The 17,377-nt window shown below is 38.2% G+C and overlaps 1 protein-coding gene across 1 annotated transcript; it reads right to left on the bottom strand.

Moving 5' to 3' along the window:
- Nucleotides 1-14,538: 14,538 nt before the first annotated feature.
- On the bottom strand, nucleotides 14,539-14,991 carry ATOH7 (atonal bHLH transcription factor 7). The gene has a single exon (XM_024210054.1). It carries the CDS (start codon nucleotides 14,989-14,991, stop codon nucleotides 14,539-14,541), a length of 453 nt encoding a protein of 150 aa, XP_024065822.1.
- Nucleotides 14,992-17,377: the final 2,386 nt, after the last annotated feature.

Genomic DNA, 17,377 nt, shown 5'->3' with positions numbered 1-17,377 from the left:
GGGAAAGAGAAAAGGTACAAACCAAGAGACTCAAGGTTTACAAGCAACTTGCTTTTAGAAAGTGTTCTGCTGCTGGAACTGCTGCAAGTTACATATTGTACAAGATGTCTGCCTTGTATTTTACTCCAGTATGATTATGGTATAGAGTGTAGCGCAAAAAGTTCAGTACTATGTCTTTTTCTGAGAATCTCAGAGTGAAGAGACATAGTTTTAGCACTTAAAAATCAACACCACTTTTTAATGCTTCAGTTAAAGCTCCTGTAACAAGCAAAGTTAAGGATTTGTGGTGTTTAACTGGATACTGCCAATGAAAGGACTGACACTGTGATAGAGAGTAAAGAATGTGACTTTGAATGTAATCCTAAAAGGATTTGCATAAGGAAAAGAAAAGAAGTTGGAACATAATTTTTGTATGTGATCATAGTAGATAAGACTATACAAACATAGCATTTCATGGAGGTACAGCTATATACAGTATATATTTATATTTGTGTGCGTGTGTGTGTGTGTGTGTGTATGTACAAACCATGCCGTGTGAATTCATGGTGTTTTGAAACATACAGTAAAATATAAGGCATGTGCTTAGGACATTAACACATGAAACTAAACATCCTATATTGTATGAAGCACATACTGTAGAGATCACAGCTGAAACTACTGTATATTTCCATGTATGCTTCATATTTGTTCCTTTTCAGTTTTAGTGACTCCCTGGTTTTAAACACAGAGTACTGTTCTTGTAACTTCATGGTTTTTAAATTCAAGTCTCTTTCCACATGAGTTTTTGACATGCCTAGACAAAAAAAAGCACATCATATGGCTCATTTGCTAAACTGACTAAAGAGGAACTGTGGCCTGGTGCAATTAAAACTTCTTTCGGGATCATTTAGGAAACTTAATCACAGGTAGAGTTCCTACTATTAAAACAGGGGGAAATGCATCTGTAACGTGCAAAGAAGGTTATAATATTTAAGAAACACAGTGGTTAGTATAAACAACTAAAGTAAGTATTGTACCCTGATAAATAGTAGGTAAACCAGGGAATGCTATAGGGGGCTATAACGAAGGATGTTTAATAACATTACTAAACAAACACTTTCAGTATATTTCTCTTTTACATAATTTTATTGACAACCTTCTGACCCCAATGGTTAGAGGTTAGGAATGTATATGATGATTTCCTGCACATGATTTGGACTTTATTTTCAGCAGTTCTAACTCACTACTTTAAACTTGATCAGGGACAGCCATGGGGTCCTAACTAGAATCATACAGGGGCTTAAATATCACATTTACAGATGCTGTAATTTTAGGTCTTATTTGGCTTGCTTTGCAATTCAGTGCTTTTTCACAGTTTAAATTTTCAGAGAAAGAAAGAAAGATTAAAGCAAGGAGAAACTACACTTTAAAAAAAATTAATTACCATTGAAAATAAAGTGTGCCTACATTAGAAGTGTACATGCACTAAATATGAAAATATAAAGGCATAAGAGTTAATGGCGCACTGGGTATATTAAGACACTGGGAAGGAGATACACAGTGTTTCACTGTTAGTAACACATAGGTTAGTTTTGAAAGTGACCTATCTGAGATCAAGTGAATATGTGGTGATGCTGTATTTCCTAGTAATGTTTCTAAAAAGAAAATAATTGGATTTTGTAATTTAAATTAATGCGGTTTATGGGTTTCTTTTTTAAGAAGGGCCAAATTCTGCGCCCATCTACAACTCTGAAACCTCCCACTATTTCAGCGGTGTAAATAAAAAGCAGATTTTGATCCAACATAATAAAATTCTACAGCAATTGTAGCACTTTATATACATAGAAATAATCAAGCTATAGTGCACTGCCAGAAACTTTACTGAATATTTTTAGGCTTGACAGAATTTGATCTTTTTTTTTTTTATGATTTCAATGGATGACAATGTATACTTAAGCATTTAAAAAAATTGTATTCATTTAAATTTCCACAGTTGCACAAAATTATGAGTTTTAAGCATTTATATCAATGTAAATGTTCACAGTTGCAGAAAATTGGGGTGAGGGGGCTCGGACAATAATTGCTTAATGACAGTACACGTTAAGATTCAAAAAGTTAAAGCTTTTGAAACACAAACTGTCAACATATACAAAGTATCTCAAGCAGCATTTTTTTTTTAAACTTTGCCTTATGTAAACTTCAATTATCAATGGAAATATTTTTTTGCCAGTCTGTGTATGGTGAAATCAATATCTATTGATAAAAATCTAACCCTTTCAAGCCTAAATATATAGACTAAGTTATTAAATAATATAAACTAAGAAACTAAATCTGCACAAACTTTTCAGGTTTAGAAGAAATGAATGAATCCTCCTTTAGTAGGTAGTAGGTCCAAGAGCAATCATGTTACCTGCATTCTATGCATAGTCTGAAAGACAAGAAAAGCAGTATGTTAAACTTGTTAGTACATATAAATATCATACCATAAGGATATTTTATTATAGGTGCTAATATTATACTTACTAGTATTACTGACAGCAGTAAATGTTCTCACAGCTTTACAAATTCAGAGAAAGATGTGATCCCCACCCCAAAGAACTTACAATGTAAATTAAAACACAAAGAACACAGACCAAACATGTGGCCTGAATCTCTTCTCCCTTATGCCAGTTTTACACCAGTGTAATTTCATTGACTTCACTGTAATCTCTCTTGATTTACATCACCACAAGTGAAAGGTGATTCACACCCATGACTAGGGTGACCAGACAGCAAGTGTGAAAAATCGGGACAGGGGTGGGGGGTAATAGGAGCCTATATAAGAAAAAGCCCCAAAAATCCGGACTATCCCTATAAAATCGGGACATTGGTCACCCTACCCATGACAGGTAGGCTGAAGGTCAAGTAGTGCAATGTTTTCCAAAACATAGCCTCTGTTCTTTTGTAGTGGGGAAGAGAGGCAGGTATTATTGAAAGACTTGCTGGAAGAAGTATTGTAAAGGAGGGAGATGAACGAAGGGTTGATCCTTGGTCGTTCAAGAAGAGGTTCCTAATACCTCCATTGTGAGAGGTTAAGCCGAACTGGGTCCCCAAAATCTGGCAGGCGAATACTGGCAGCTGACAACCCTGTCTTCCACTGTTATTTACTAACTAAGGGTCATGATCTCATTCACACCAGCATACATTGAACACTGAAGTCAATGGAGATACTTCAATGTACATGAAATAAAGGAGATCAGAATCTGATCCTAAACTTGCAGAAGTCTCTGTAGATCAAATTATGGTGCCCATAATCCAAAAAATTTCCTATTAATTTAAATGGGAATTTTGCTACATGAAAGACAACAAAATTTTGTCGAGTATAAGTAACTTGTATCAAAAAAGATATTGAGAGCTTTACCAAATAGATTAATTCTTGTTAAGAAACAAGAAATTAATTTCCAGTATTGTTAATAACTACAGAATCCTTCTGTTCTGCATACACTGAGCCCAATATGGGAATATAAAAAGGAAGTTTAGGTGCATATATATTAATGCTAATAGATCTGACTCTGCTCATCATAATGAAACCTTTGTAGAGAAAGGCATAAGACATCGTGTGTATTGGTGACTATTGAAAAAGATGAGGAAAAACTGTAAGTAGATTTATGTATGCAGCAGAGGGCAACAGTGAATTATCACATAACTTGTGTGATGTCCATTGGAGAAGTTAATATTATGTGAAGAATGGCTCTATGTAATGATATGGTGTCAAGAAGCATTAGAGATTCTGTGATTGTGCTTTCTTCCTCAACAGCTTGCTTAGCGTTTCATTGTTTTGTTTTATTTTATTTAATGAACAGTAACTAATTTGACCTTGCACAAAAAAGGCATCCTGTTGTCTTATTCAGTAGAGGCCATAACAAAAAATCCATGCCAGAATCCATGAAGTCAGTAAGTTATCATCTAAATGTCCATCATCTAAGTAGAATTTTGCACCAATTAAATGTAGTGACTCTAAAATTATATATGTTAAATAATTTAATATTTCCAAATTCACATATCTGTAGCTTTATTTGCCTTCTGGTTCCTTTTCAGCCTTATAGTTTCACACATGTTAACACACAGGCTCAGGGTATTTCAGAGAGTAGTTCAAGTGGCAGTATTTTTGTTCAAAATTCTAGAAAGCACAAGTATTGCATCTTTGCTTTGAAAATAGTAAATATGTAAAACCTGTAGATCCAATTCACAGCAGCCTTGCTCAGGCTAAGGAGAACTGGACTGGGCCTTCTTGTCTCTGAAAGCAAGGACTGAAGACAGTTTTTGAATGCCTGATGTGGGCAAGTGTGGAGGGCAAAATAGGACACATACTTCGGAAAATGTGAGCCAACATGTGCAGTCGTTTCCTGAATATGTAAATAGTTGCTACTTGCAACTGTTAATAGTAATAGAAATACTGCAAAAAAGAACTCAATTCTGCTGTTAATGCCAGAAGCATTACAATAGTCTCTGAAAAGTGACCTCTGATACCCACTAAAAATGGTACCTGAGCAAATATACAAAAGAAAAGCTAATGAAATACTTTAATCTGTTAAATTAAATACTGAACAAGTGATTCGTTGTTAATTGCCTTATTAATTCCAATAGGAAAATGTTCACTTTGAGCTTTAAAATATTTTACTTTTTTTCTTGATTTAAATGGATTTTTTATTTTTATTATTATTATTATTTTGGTCTAATGATTCAAAGTCATCCTCAATAGGAAGAGTTAACATAGAGGTTTCAAAATAGATTTTAAATGCACATAAAAAAAAAAAAAGCCCGACTGTTCAATAATGCATTGTCCCTCACCCCATTTAAATAAATGCTTCAGAGTTGCATATCAAAGTGTGTCTCTTTGACATGTTTTCAGAGAAATTAATAGTTGGAAAAAGTGTGTAACAGGACCACAAGTCTCCTCCGGGCTAGTTTTTGAGAGCCGATGATGTCAGTGGAGGCTCTACGCACAGAATAACTGTAGGACTAGGCCCTAAATCATTTGGAGAAAAACCCTAAAATATTATTTTTATATTATTATATAATATTAAAATACTAAAAAAAATTAGACAAGTGTTTATTAGCCATACTTTTAGCAAGCAGAAGTTTTGTGCAGTACAGCAGTGGTCTTTTTAAAAAATAAATGCATTGGACACATTTCAACTGGGAGTGAATCTTTTTGCTAAATTTGCTTTTGTTTTAATTTGTGCTCTTGTTCTGTAGGTGTAATTCTCATCCCCTCCACCAAAGTCTAAATAAATGGGCTTTTGCACAGGGGACCAGTGCACGGATAGACAGAGGATGGAATCTATCCTCACCAGAGGCTCACTCTGCAAGGTGCTAAGCACTCTTGCCCCCATCAAGCCAAGCAGTTAAGCATATGCAGAATATCAGGCACTTGAGTACTAACATGAAAAATCAATGGGACTATTTGCATGCTTAAATTCAAACACATGCTTAAGTGCTTGGCTGAATCACCACTAGAGTGTTCAGCACCTTGCAGGATCAAGCCTCAAGCCAGAGCCACTCAGTCAGCCTATGGCCACCCAGGAACTGTACTAGCTGCTGAAGTCCATTGTGCCTCAGAAGGTTTAGGACTGGACAATCCATGAAATCAGTGGATTTGCTAGCCATGCTAATCCTCTACCCTGCAGACAACTCCCCCCAGAACTCCTATGAGTGAACCATTGTAGAGTTTGGCTCAAGGACATGCAGGAGGCTCCATAAGCTCCCTCTACAGACTTTCAGTGCAGAGGGGAATTTTGGACCTGCCAAGCCTTTCGCAGCCAAGAGCATTTCTCCCTCAATCTGGTAGTGAGCATAGAGAAATAGAATGAGTTAATCAAATATACAATCCACATGATACACATTTTGCTCTTCCCCAGGTGGCTTTTTACTGTGATTGGTTCAACACACTTTTGTGAAGGGGCCTATTAGCAGACTTCGCAGGGACTTTGAAATACATTGCAAGTTTAAAGCCACCAGTGAGGGAAGTTTGATGCTACAGATATGGGTGTAAATTAAGAACATGGATATGCCCCAGTACATTTGCTAATCCTGATTTTGCTCTTATTTTCCCATATTTCTCAATTACTGCATGGCCTGAATTCAATCAATCAGTCTCTGCCTGTTAGTTGAGAAGCAATATTCTTAGCGCTACATTATTAGTTCAGGTATAGTTCCATGAGCAAAGTGGGTCCCCTAGGTCTTCTCATTTCTGCTGGGGTACTAGCCAGCTGCATAAACTACTGTGAAATAACATACTTGCCCCTTGAATCCATCACAGCTACACAGAGCCACTTATTGTATATCACATACTCAAATCTTGGGCCACATTGCACCATCAGTTTAAGCAGAGTTCTCCATTAAAATCAATGGGGAGTTCTGCTCAGAAACTGATGGCACAGTATGGTCCCTTTATTAGGATGGTGACACAGCTTTCTAAATGTTAGTCAGTAAAATCTGGAAAAATACTGAAATCACCATTCTGAAATGCTGAAAATATGACTAAGGACTGTAGAGCCTGGCTGACTGTTGGAAACCAATTCACAGTCTGATCAGGCCCTTCTTAATCCTTGAAGTAAAGCATGTAGTCACTTTGAGAAATTTCTGTATGAATTAACATACATTTTGCATGCTAGTTTTCTGTACGATTTAAGATTAAACTACAAGTTTGGAGAAACATTTGTGTACACAGTCTATCATTTATAAGATGCCATTTGGTAAAAAAATCAATTAAATCATACATGGGTTTTGTGTTGGTTTTTTTAGCAATGTTTTCTTGCAGTTTTATTAATCTTTGCTTTATAAAGTATTTAAGCATTTTTTTAAAAGTATGCCAGGATGAGTGGCTGAAACCAAACTATTCAAAGATAAACCTGTGTAGAGGAAATGGACTGTTTCTTCAATAAATCAATGTTTATTGTTCTTAATAAATTTCTGGACTTCTTATAGTGCTAGAATGGATACATACTTTTAGAACATTAAAAGGAATTATTCTGTAAATTCTTACTGAATAAAAAAAAAATTTAGATCAACTTTCGTATGAGAGACACCTTAAAAATGGGTTTCTTAATGAAAACTAAACCCACAAATCTGAAAGACTAAATGTAAGCCATGTTCATCACCACAAATAGAGTGTAAAATGTATTGGAAAATAAAGTTTTGCTTAGTGGGCATTGTTTCTAAACTAGTGTTTATTGTTCCATATCATGTCAGTCACTTTTCCCAGGGAAATCAGTGGGGAGTTCTGCTTAGCAATCATAGGAAAATTTGGATGTTATATTTTGATAGTATATATGATAAACCTAATTCTGCTCACTTTACTCACACAAGAGAGTTTCTATGCCATTGGCTTCATAGGATTATAGTCTGAGTAAGGCTAGCAGCATTTGATTATTACTATTAATTATTTGTATTACAATAGCACTTAGAGATCTCAGTTGAGATTGAGGCTCCACTGTGCTAGGCACTGGATGCACACAGAATATGAGACAGTCCTTGCCCCATAAAGCTTATAATTTTAATAGACAACACAGACATATGGCGAGCAGGGAAAGAGGCACGGAGAGGTGAAATGACTTACCGTCACACAATGAGTCACTGGAAGAGATGGGAATAGTTTGGCCCATAGTGGAGTCCAACACTGCTCCATGTAAGTCAACAGCAAACTTCCACTGACTTGAAGATCAACTCCACAGGTGATATTTATGAGTCTCTTGCATATGGTGGCCATGTTGGTGAAAAGTGACATGTCTCAGAGGGGCTTGTCTACACTACCCACTGGATCGATGAGCAGCGATCGATCCAGCGGGGATCGATTTATCATGTCTAGTCTATATGTGATAAATCAACCGCCGAGCGCTCTCCCGTCGACTCCGGTACTGTACCAGGGCGAGAGGCACAGGCGGAGTCGACGGGAGAGCGTCAGCCTTTGACTTACTGCGGTGAAGACACCACGGTAAGTAGATCTAAGTATGGTGACTTCAGCTACATTATTCACATAGCTGAAGTTGCGTATCTTAGATAGACCCCCTCACTCCCCTGCAGTGTAGACCAGGCCAGAGTTATACAGTACACTGTGTGTCTGTAAAGCAGTTTCATCACATCATAATTTCACAATCATGTAAAGAACTTCATTCTTTTGTTTAGCAACAATCCTTCAAAAATCAGGACAACCTCCATGAAAAATGGACATCCAACCCTACCATACCAGAGGGGATCATTACTGGTGAGAGAAGCACTGCCTTTTTGTTCTATGTTTGTCCAGCACCTAGCACAACAGAGCCCTGACCACTCATTGGGGCCCCTATGCACTACAACAGTACAAACTACTAATAATAAATGGGCTCTCCTTAGCACAGACCACATCAAGAGCTGTCAACTGGGAAAGAGAGGGTCCTGCCCACTCCCCATAGCAATCATGTGGGGGAAGGAGAGAGACTATGCAGAGCTCCCACCACAAACCATGTATGTTTCCCCAGATAACACACTTGTTGGGTTCCTTTTCTCAGTCATAGCAGGTTCTCAAAGGTTACTGCAGCTCCGTGAGTTCCAAAATTACTGCAGCAACCTCTGTGGCAAAGCAGGCAGGCTGGGATCCAAAGAGAACCACAGAGGACAGCAGTGACCTCACAAAATCTATATAGAGCCCTGCCCATTGACTTCAATGTGAACCATACTTAGGCCAAAGCAGAGCACTTTTGAAAATTCCCCCTATATATTCCAGCTATCAGAAAAGGTTATTTATTTTTCTGCCATGTGATTATTCATTTAGGATTAGATTGTCCCATTTAGGAAGATCAGCAAATAGATCATCCCATATCCTTGTCTGTGCATTAGGATCTGGGTGTTGCAAATCTGACTGAGAGAGTGGTTTTCAGCTCCATATTTCCGCCAAGCAGGTTAATAATAAAAAGTATGTAACACTTTATACTATTAAAGCACTGTACAAAAAATAAAGAATCCTCAGAGAATCCCTGTGAGGTAAGTAAGAGGTGCATTTTTAACATGGCAATGACTCCATTCATAATCATCATCATTTATACACTTATAAAGCACCTCCCCTGCCCCTTCCAGGTTCCCACACAAGATGCCAAAGATTCTATAACTGAGTCTATTAGATCCTTGATAGCGCTTGGGAGCCTAGCAGCTGTCACGAGATCTAAGGAATAAAAACGACTGCCCATCCTGTTATATGCGAAGTAATATGAGCATGTGGCAGGAAAAATAATGCAAAAGGGCCAAACTCACGGAGTTTTTTAAATTACAAAAATTTAAATTATCTGATTAGATTTTCCCTTCCCAGTCTTCTGAGGTTAATATTGTCCTTCCCCAAAGGAATCTGTCTCAAAGGTTTTGTAAATCAACACAGATGAAAGAGGAAAAAAAAAAAAACCCCTAAGTTATTTGTCCCAACTGGGAGAGATTCTGCAGTCTCTCTTGCTCCCCCGAAGCCCCTCCTTCATACAGGGTTTGCCCCAGCCAAGCAGTATAAACTGGCTGTTAGTAAACTACATTTCCCCACAATCCATCAGCGCATAAGAGAAAAGGGAGTTCCTGCACTTGGAACTTGGGTTTCACTCCCTACACAGAGAGCAGCCTGTTTTTTCCCTCCCAAATCACCACTCAAGGCCCGCAGCGACCGTGGGCCCTGTCCCACAGGTAAGTTCAAAGATAGAAACCCTGGAATGGAATTTGAGCATGTTACTGGCACTGAGCATATTATTTAAGGACAAGCATTAATTTCCCATTAGTATATAATTTTTAATATCAGTTACAAGTATATTTAGTAGAGCAACAAATATTTAGCAAAACAAGTATTTCTGGCCTCCACCAATACATTAATTTTCATAGCAGAGGCAAATCACAATCCAAGAGAGTGAACACTTACTTAACATTACTAGAAGAGGATGACTGAATAGCCCAGGTGACATGTAATAATGGGATATTATGGGACCCAATTCTGATCTCATGTTCACTGTTTTTACAAAGGTATAATTGCATTTGACGTTTTGATAATAAAGTTGAGTTACTCCTGGTTTCCACAGCTGTAAGTGGGATCAGAATCTGTGTCAACAGTTACAATTCAGCCTGGGTGGGTAAATGTACCAAGTTCCATGTGGCTGGGCCTCTGCTTGCATTTGGAGCCCCATGGAGTGAATAGGAATGTGTGTGGGCACATCGTTCTGCCAATAGGGAGCTTGGTGCAGGATCAGGGCCTAATTTAAACAATCCGACTACATTTTCCCTTCCCAGTCTTCTGAGGTTCTCTGACAGCTGTTCAACAGCCTGTGTGAAATTAATTGGTGTCTCAATCAGTGGTCAAGTATCCACATTACAAAAACCTCTACCACACTTGACAGTCTTAGAGAGCCTCAAGTGGCTGCTGATTTCAGGGTGTCCAACTGATTTTCAGAAGTGCTGAGCACTTCCAGTTCCCACTGACTTCAACTGATGTTGTGGACACTCCGACTTCCAAAAAAAAATATCAGGCCAAGGTGCCTCAAACCTAAACACAGAGAAAGCAAGACATCCACAAGTGGTCACTTCCAAAAATCTGGGCCTGAATGCTAAGTACACAGTGCTATGTATTTGCTCCTAGTGAGGGCCCCTCCAGATCAGAATTAAAGCACGTTGCCAGATAAACATGGGGAAACTTGTACTTCTGCCAGCTGTGCTGTATATAAATCAGAAATTTCAACTTCCAGTCTAGCATTATATCCACCTTAAGAACAAAGCCACTACAAAGTTATGTATAGCAGAGAAAGGGTTTTTTGTTACTAATTATTATTATTAATAAGAACATAAAGATAAGATTATAAGAACGGCAATACTGGGTCAGACCAAAGGTCCATCTAGTCCAGTATCCTGTCTGCCAAAAGTGGCCAATGCCAGGTGCCCCACAGGGAATGATCAGAACAGGTAAGCATCAAATGATCCACCTTGCCCAAGTAGTTTATTGAGTTTGAACTCCCAGTAGTATAATCAAGACTAAGAGGATGGAGATTTTAATTTTCTTTTACTGTAGTTCAACAGCAGATATGGATCCAGTGGCCTAATTTACAATGTGTTTACAACCAATCCATTACACTATAGTGTCTTTCAAGGAGATGATGTGTTTAAATTCTTCAGTAATAGGACTGTAGATCTTTGATCTCTTATCTTGATTCACTCTTCCCTTTGTGGGCATAACAACAGTAGTATAATGTAATTCTTTGCATACTATTCCAATATATTTATACTTAAATCTATTAGTTATATTCTACTGGAAGATAAATAAAAATAATATATGGAATATGCAATGGGAGGAGCATGTGTATGAATTACTTTTACATTGATTATGTATGGCATGAAATCATATAGTAGTTTGTGTACCACAAGATTACATGTGAAAAAAGTAATTTTAGAAGTGCTTTATCATTTAATTATAAACTTGTAGCCCACCAATGCTGTTTCTATACACTTGTGTATTGTCCCATGTATCTGGCAAGAGACTTAAAAGGATAATTTCCCCTGAGGCAAAGTCTGTGCTGTACATGCCATGCAACCTCATTCTCTAGGTGTATTACAGTATTGCCTGCAGGCTAGGGGCTATCCAAACAAAGAGGAAGACACTGTCTCTGCCCAGAAGTTACATGGATTGAATGGGTGTAAGTCAGCACAGCATTTGCCCCATTACTACTAGCGAAAGGTATGTACCTGAATCCCCCATCTATTAATGGGAAAACAATCTTTAGTGTATCCATATCATACAGCATTAACTGGACAACATGATAAGACAAAGTCATGGGTCAAATTCTGCCCTCTGCGTATATGCATTCCTAATAAAGTCAATAGCACAATCTAAGTGGGGCTCCACGCCCCACCAAGGCAGAATTTGGTTCCCTGTATGTAAAAATGCTTTCCTTGTAGACAATTTACACATTGACATATGTAATCTAATTAATGAGAAGTAAAACAGTATTTTGGTGATCTACTATATATGTTGTTGAAGAGAGAGGATTGCTGATGTATGATATGCAGCTACAGCAACATTATAACTAAGGCTACATTTTAGTCATGGGTATTTTTAGTAAAAGTCATGGACAGGTCACAGGCAGTAAACTCAAACTTGGGCAGGGGGCTGTGGGTGCTCTGGGGGAGGTGGCCCAAGACCCCACTGGTGCTGGGGGGGAGGCAGGCCGGCCATGGCGCACAGCCCGGGACCCTTACTGGTGCTGGAGGTTGGGGGAGGGTTGGCGGGGCTGGCAAGGGCTCCCTACCCAGCTCTGCGTGTCCCTACAGCTCCTAGGCGACGGAGGAGTCAGGGGCTCCGTGCACTGCTCCCACCACAAGCGCTGGCTGCTTGTGGGAACCACAGCCAATGGGAGCTGCGTGGGCGGGGCCTGTGGGCACAGGCAGCGTGCGGGCACAGGCAGTGTGTGGGCCCCTGGCCCCTCCGCCTAGGAGCTTTAGTGCCATGCCAGTGGGAGCCGGGGAGCCCTCCACCCCAAGGTAAGCGCCCCTCCACACCCACCAATCCCCTGCCCCTAGCCCCCTCCTAAAACATCCAAACTGCTGCTGACGACAGGCAGCCCCTGAGTCAGCACCAGCCACTGCAGAAGTCATGGAAAGTCACTGAATCTGTGACCTCTGTGACCTCCATGACACACTTGCAGCCTTAATTATAACACATGCCAGCATTTTTTGGACAAAGTTGTTCAAAAAATATTATTTCCTTTTTATGTGTACTAAACATAGGTTTAATAGAGCCCAGTCCTGCAGCCTTTGTTCCAGTAAAACTTTCATTGGGTCAATTTCTTCCTGGGTAGCCAGTCTGACTCCTGTGAAATCTGTGGGGCTGCAGAGTAGTAACTAAGAGCAAAATTTTGATAATTTATTTCAGTGAAAGTTCTGCCAGAATAAAGACTGCAAGACGAGGGCTTGGGGCTAACCATTCTCAATATTCAGACCTCTCTTTCACGTCAGGGCAGTTTCTACTGCTGATTTTGCTCTTCATTCAAAGTTCCCTAGTTGCTGAATAACTCCTTTCATTTGAAAAAAAGATATAATACAGGATATGGCAGGACCCTGCAAGGAAACTGACTGTCTTCCCTGCAGCTCCCATACCCTTAACCTACAAAGCCAGGACCAACAAGTAACTGGTTCTTGGAAGCCGCCCATTATCAGAGCCAGCAGGAGCAGCCTTCAGACATCACAATGGACATCATCTGCACTTGAAGTTATGTAGACTATGAACTCTGCTACAATCACCTCTACCTTTCCACCTGCCTTCCTCCTCACTTTCACCTCCTCCAACATTTCATCAACTTCATCCCTTCCTCCTCTTCCCTTTTCATCTACTTCCCACCTACCTCCCCCAAAAGAACAGGGGGAAAAAGTCTATGGAACAAACAAGAGGTATGCCAAGCCTTCAACCTGACTACTTTACTTGGATGTTATAATAACCTTTCTCCACACTTAGTCTTTTAGATTATAAATTCTTTGGGGCCTGGACTAATTCTGACCATGTGTTTGTACAGCACCTAGCACAGTGATTCTGATTGCAGTAGCACCCAAAGGCAAAATCATTTCATACAGTAAGTAGTTGCTTTTTCTTCAAAATAATTGATAAGAGCCTGATTGAAGTGTTGTAACATTCACTGTAGCAAATCCACCAAGGCACAACACCCACAGTAGGACTCCAATCCTTTCAGGTAGTAAGAAAGATCATTTCAAATGGGGGTGGGGAAACATTTTATTTACAAAATTGATTATTGTTTCCAGATATTAGGGAGGGGGAGAAAGTAAAAAAACAAAACAAAACAAAAAACAAACCACAAAGCATACATGTAGGTAAAACCTACAAAATTTAAGAGTTAGATCTCTACTTTCATGCAAGTATTCACTTTACAATATATAAACATCTGCTTTTACAGCCAGCTTAAAGAAAAAAACATTCTGTACACTACTTGAAATTAGCTCTTTTCTGATAAACCGTTTAGTATTAAAGTAAACCTATAACCCATACATCAAACTTACAAAGTTTAAAGTTAGTCCTCTGACTTGAATGCATTTTAATTATCTTTTTCATGGTATCCACTGGATAGGAAATAAAAATGTATTCTCAAAGCTAACATAAAAAAAAAAAAAAAAAAAGACACATGGGAACAAATTTATCCATGTTTAATTCCATTGAGTTATACCATGGATCAGTTTGGCCGCTGGTGTGTAAAATATTATGTGACATGATCCATCACAGCAAAGAATGTAAAATTTAATACCAGATTCAAATGAACTATGAAGGGATTGTTACAAATATTTCATAAATAAAATATACAACACAGATTTATTATACACATTTCATTAGTAATAGGGAAACAATCTTTTAGATGCATAGCAAATAATTTTCAAAGCAAACTTATTTAAGCAACATCAGCATAAGTAGTAAACAAGAATATAGCTGTTATAATGACAAGATTACCTTATTCAGCAGCTTAATTCTTGCTAATTTTTCAAAATTACTCATTTGGTCTGTTGAATTATACTAGTCCATAATTAGTTCTAATTAGCTATTTGAAAATGGTCAGGTGGATAACTGAAGATTCTTTGTGTGTACGGGTCATTGTCTGTTTCCATTTTCTGTCCCATATAAGTGTGGTAGCTCTCCTGATGGAAGTGTTCACAGTGAAAGTTAATCCAGTCTCTTTCAGTGCTGTATCTCTCTGCTTCAGCAAGGATCCTAGTTAGAGCCATAATGTAACTTAATGCCATCTGAAGGGTCTCATATTTGGAGAGTTTTTTATCTTGACCCCACTGTGGAACCACCTTTCTTAGTCGATCGAAGGCTGTGTTCAGTCCTTGCATTCTTCTCCTTTCCCTGGCATTAGCAGCCAGTCTCCTTTTGGCAGCACTCTCCATTCTTTCTGAGCCACATTTCACTACGCAGCCTGTTCCACTTTTGCACTGGGTATCTGACTCTAAACCAGAATCCACGTTTGATTTAGAAGATTTCATATTTTTTGCCACTTTAATTCTGAGCCTTCCTCACCCTCCCAAAAAAATTATAGTAGCTGAAATGTGTTGGGAAAAACAGTCTTAGAACACAATATCTGTACTTCGAGTGTGTTCCCAGAAGTCAGAGAGATGTTTTTTTTTTTACAGCATCTCCAAAAAAATAACAGTTTTCCAGGAGTTTTACAATTGTTGCTTATTGTTTAATAAAGAAAAAACAAACAGAACTGTAGTTAGCAACTAGTCTGTTACTGTCATTCTTTACATTTCTTTAAGCTTGGCAAAGAGAGAAATAAACGCCATCTCCATTCTCAAAAATTCAGTTTCTGAAGGAAAAAAGTCCATTTAATCCAACAAGATTTTAATGGATTAAACACACATATTCCAGTGGTCAGTTTATGTCAACTGGCAGAAAAATCCCCAGGTCTTCTCGGGATAATGTATTTTGTAATGGAGAACTGTGGCAGTCTGAAAAAGACTTTCTGTGAGTGAAAGAAAGATTGCTCCTTCCTCAATTACTGTGGGAATGCAGTGATCATATCTTACGGGCAAGAGGCGGCTTTATAAAAGCAGCAGCAAGAGCTGAACAGGTGGCAGCAGGTGGGTGGGCAGCCCTCTGCTTCCATCCCAGTACCTTCCCACCCTGGGAACTGCGGGGGGGGGGGGGAGAACACAAAATAAAAAAACCCAGAGCCATGTCCAAAGCCATGTCTGTCCAGCACTAACAACGTGCCATCTGGACTAGTGTCTGGCTGGCCCCACAAGAATCACAACAGTTAGGCAAAAGTCTTTTCAGTGAATAATCTTTTGCAACTCAGCAAAAAATCTGTCAACACATAACTAAAAGTATTTATTAGAAACTATTAGGGGTGGCAGAGGTAATTGTTACAAGGATAATTTCATGCTTTGTGGAAATGTATAATACAGTTTGGGACTGTACAATGTTGACTCCAGATGACTGTTTATCTATTAGAAAAGCTTTATGACTCAGAATTTAAGTATTATTGTATATACTATGTGGAACATTGCTGTAGGGAGCTCAATATTTCAGTGGATACTGGAGAGCTGCAATATATTTAATTTTTAATATAAAGAAATTGTTCAAATATATTGAAACTTTGAAAAATATTTTCATAGTAATTAAGATGTAAATATGGACTTATCTAATGGAAAATGAATTCAAAATATATGAGGAGAGAGTGATACACACAGGCACCCTCTGGTTATGTATATAATGCATGCAAACACACAGTATATACACAAGTGTCTAAAATTTATATAGAGAGGGAATGCTGCTACTTGGGAGTATCTCCAAATAGGTAAAATGAGTAAAAGGAGCTCAGAACAACTAAAATTAAAAGAAACAAAATAATCTGATCACCATCACCAAAAGACAATTTCTGCTGCTGATTATAAAGACCATGTTTAATTTTGGTACTTAATATAATTTCAGCATGTTTTTATTGCTCTCGTTAAACATAGATTCACAAATTTACAAGGAAATTTTATTTATTTTATTCTGTCTTTATGAAATATGCAGAAGGTCAAAAATGTGTCACATTATGATTTATTATGTGTATTTGATTTCAAGCTTGATTAAATTGTTACCAAGTACTTGTAAATTAGTTATTTTTCATTAGGGATTGAATACTGTATTTTTGTCTAAAACTCTATACTAATTGGTTCCATTATGACTCCAAAACCCCATGTAGTTGTAAACAGTTGATTAATCCCTAGCAGAAGCAATGACAATGAAATGAGGTTGAATAATCTGAAAACAATAGAATGCAATTGAACATTAATGGACTCCAGCATGACAGATGTTGAACACCGGCTGTTATGCACAGTTGCTCTGCTCTTAATATTCTGAATCCTAAATGGTCTTGATCGTGGGTGGTGATGGGTAGTCCACATTATTCCATTATTAAAATGTCTGCTGTGTTTTCAATTTTTAAGTAAATGTCTTGTTGACATTTCATCAGAATGTCTCACTTATTCTTTTCTATGCACATTGACCTATTCTCCCCACAGTCAAAAGAGCTTTACCCACTACATATTAAAATAGTACTGTCCAAACAACAATTTGTGAGACATTGTTTTTGGTGCTTTTGTCTAAGAGAAAGAGTTGGAACAGTAACTTCCAGAAGATCTTGTGCCTACCAACAAATGTAGTTCATTTGTACAGCCCACTACCTATATGAAAAAGGGGAGATCGGAGACTGGTAAATAAATTCTATTTTATTGCTTACTTGGCAAAAGAAAAATAGAAGAGACATGGATGGAGTTTTTCCTTCTGTATTTTTCACTTTCTCTCATATAGTTTGATTTCCCATATATTTCGGTCAGTCTCAGATATCGCTTATGTTGCCTTATTTCCCTTCCCTATTCA

Source organism: Terrapene carolina, unplaced genomic scaffold (assembly GCF_002925995.2).
Source record: "Terrapene carolina triunguis isolate 2854851 unplaced genomic scaffold, T_m_triunguis-2.0 Scaffold95, whole genome shotgun sequence".
NCBI lineage: Eukaryota > Metazoa > Chordata > Testudines > Emydidae > Terrapene > Terrapene triunguis.
Note: the sequence above shows the minus strand (reverse complement) of the source record. Positions and strands in the feature narration are given on the sequence as shown.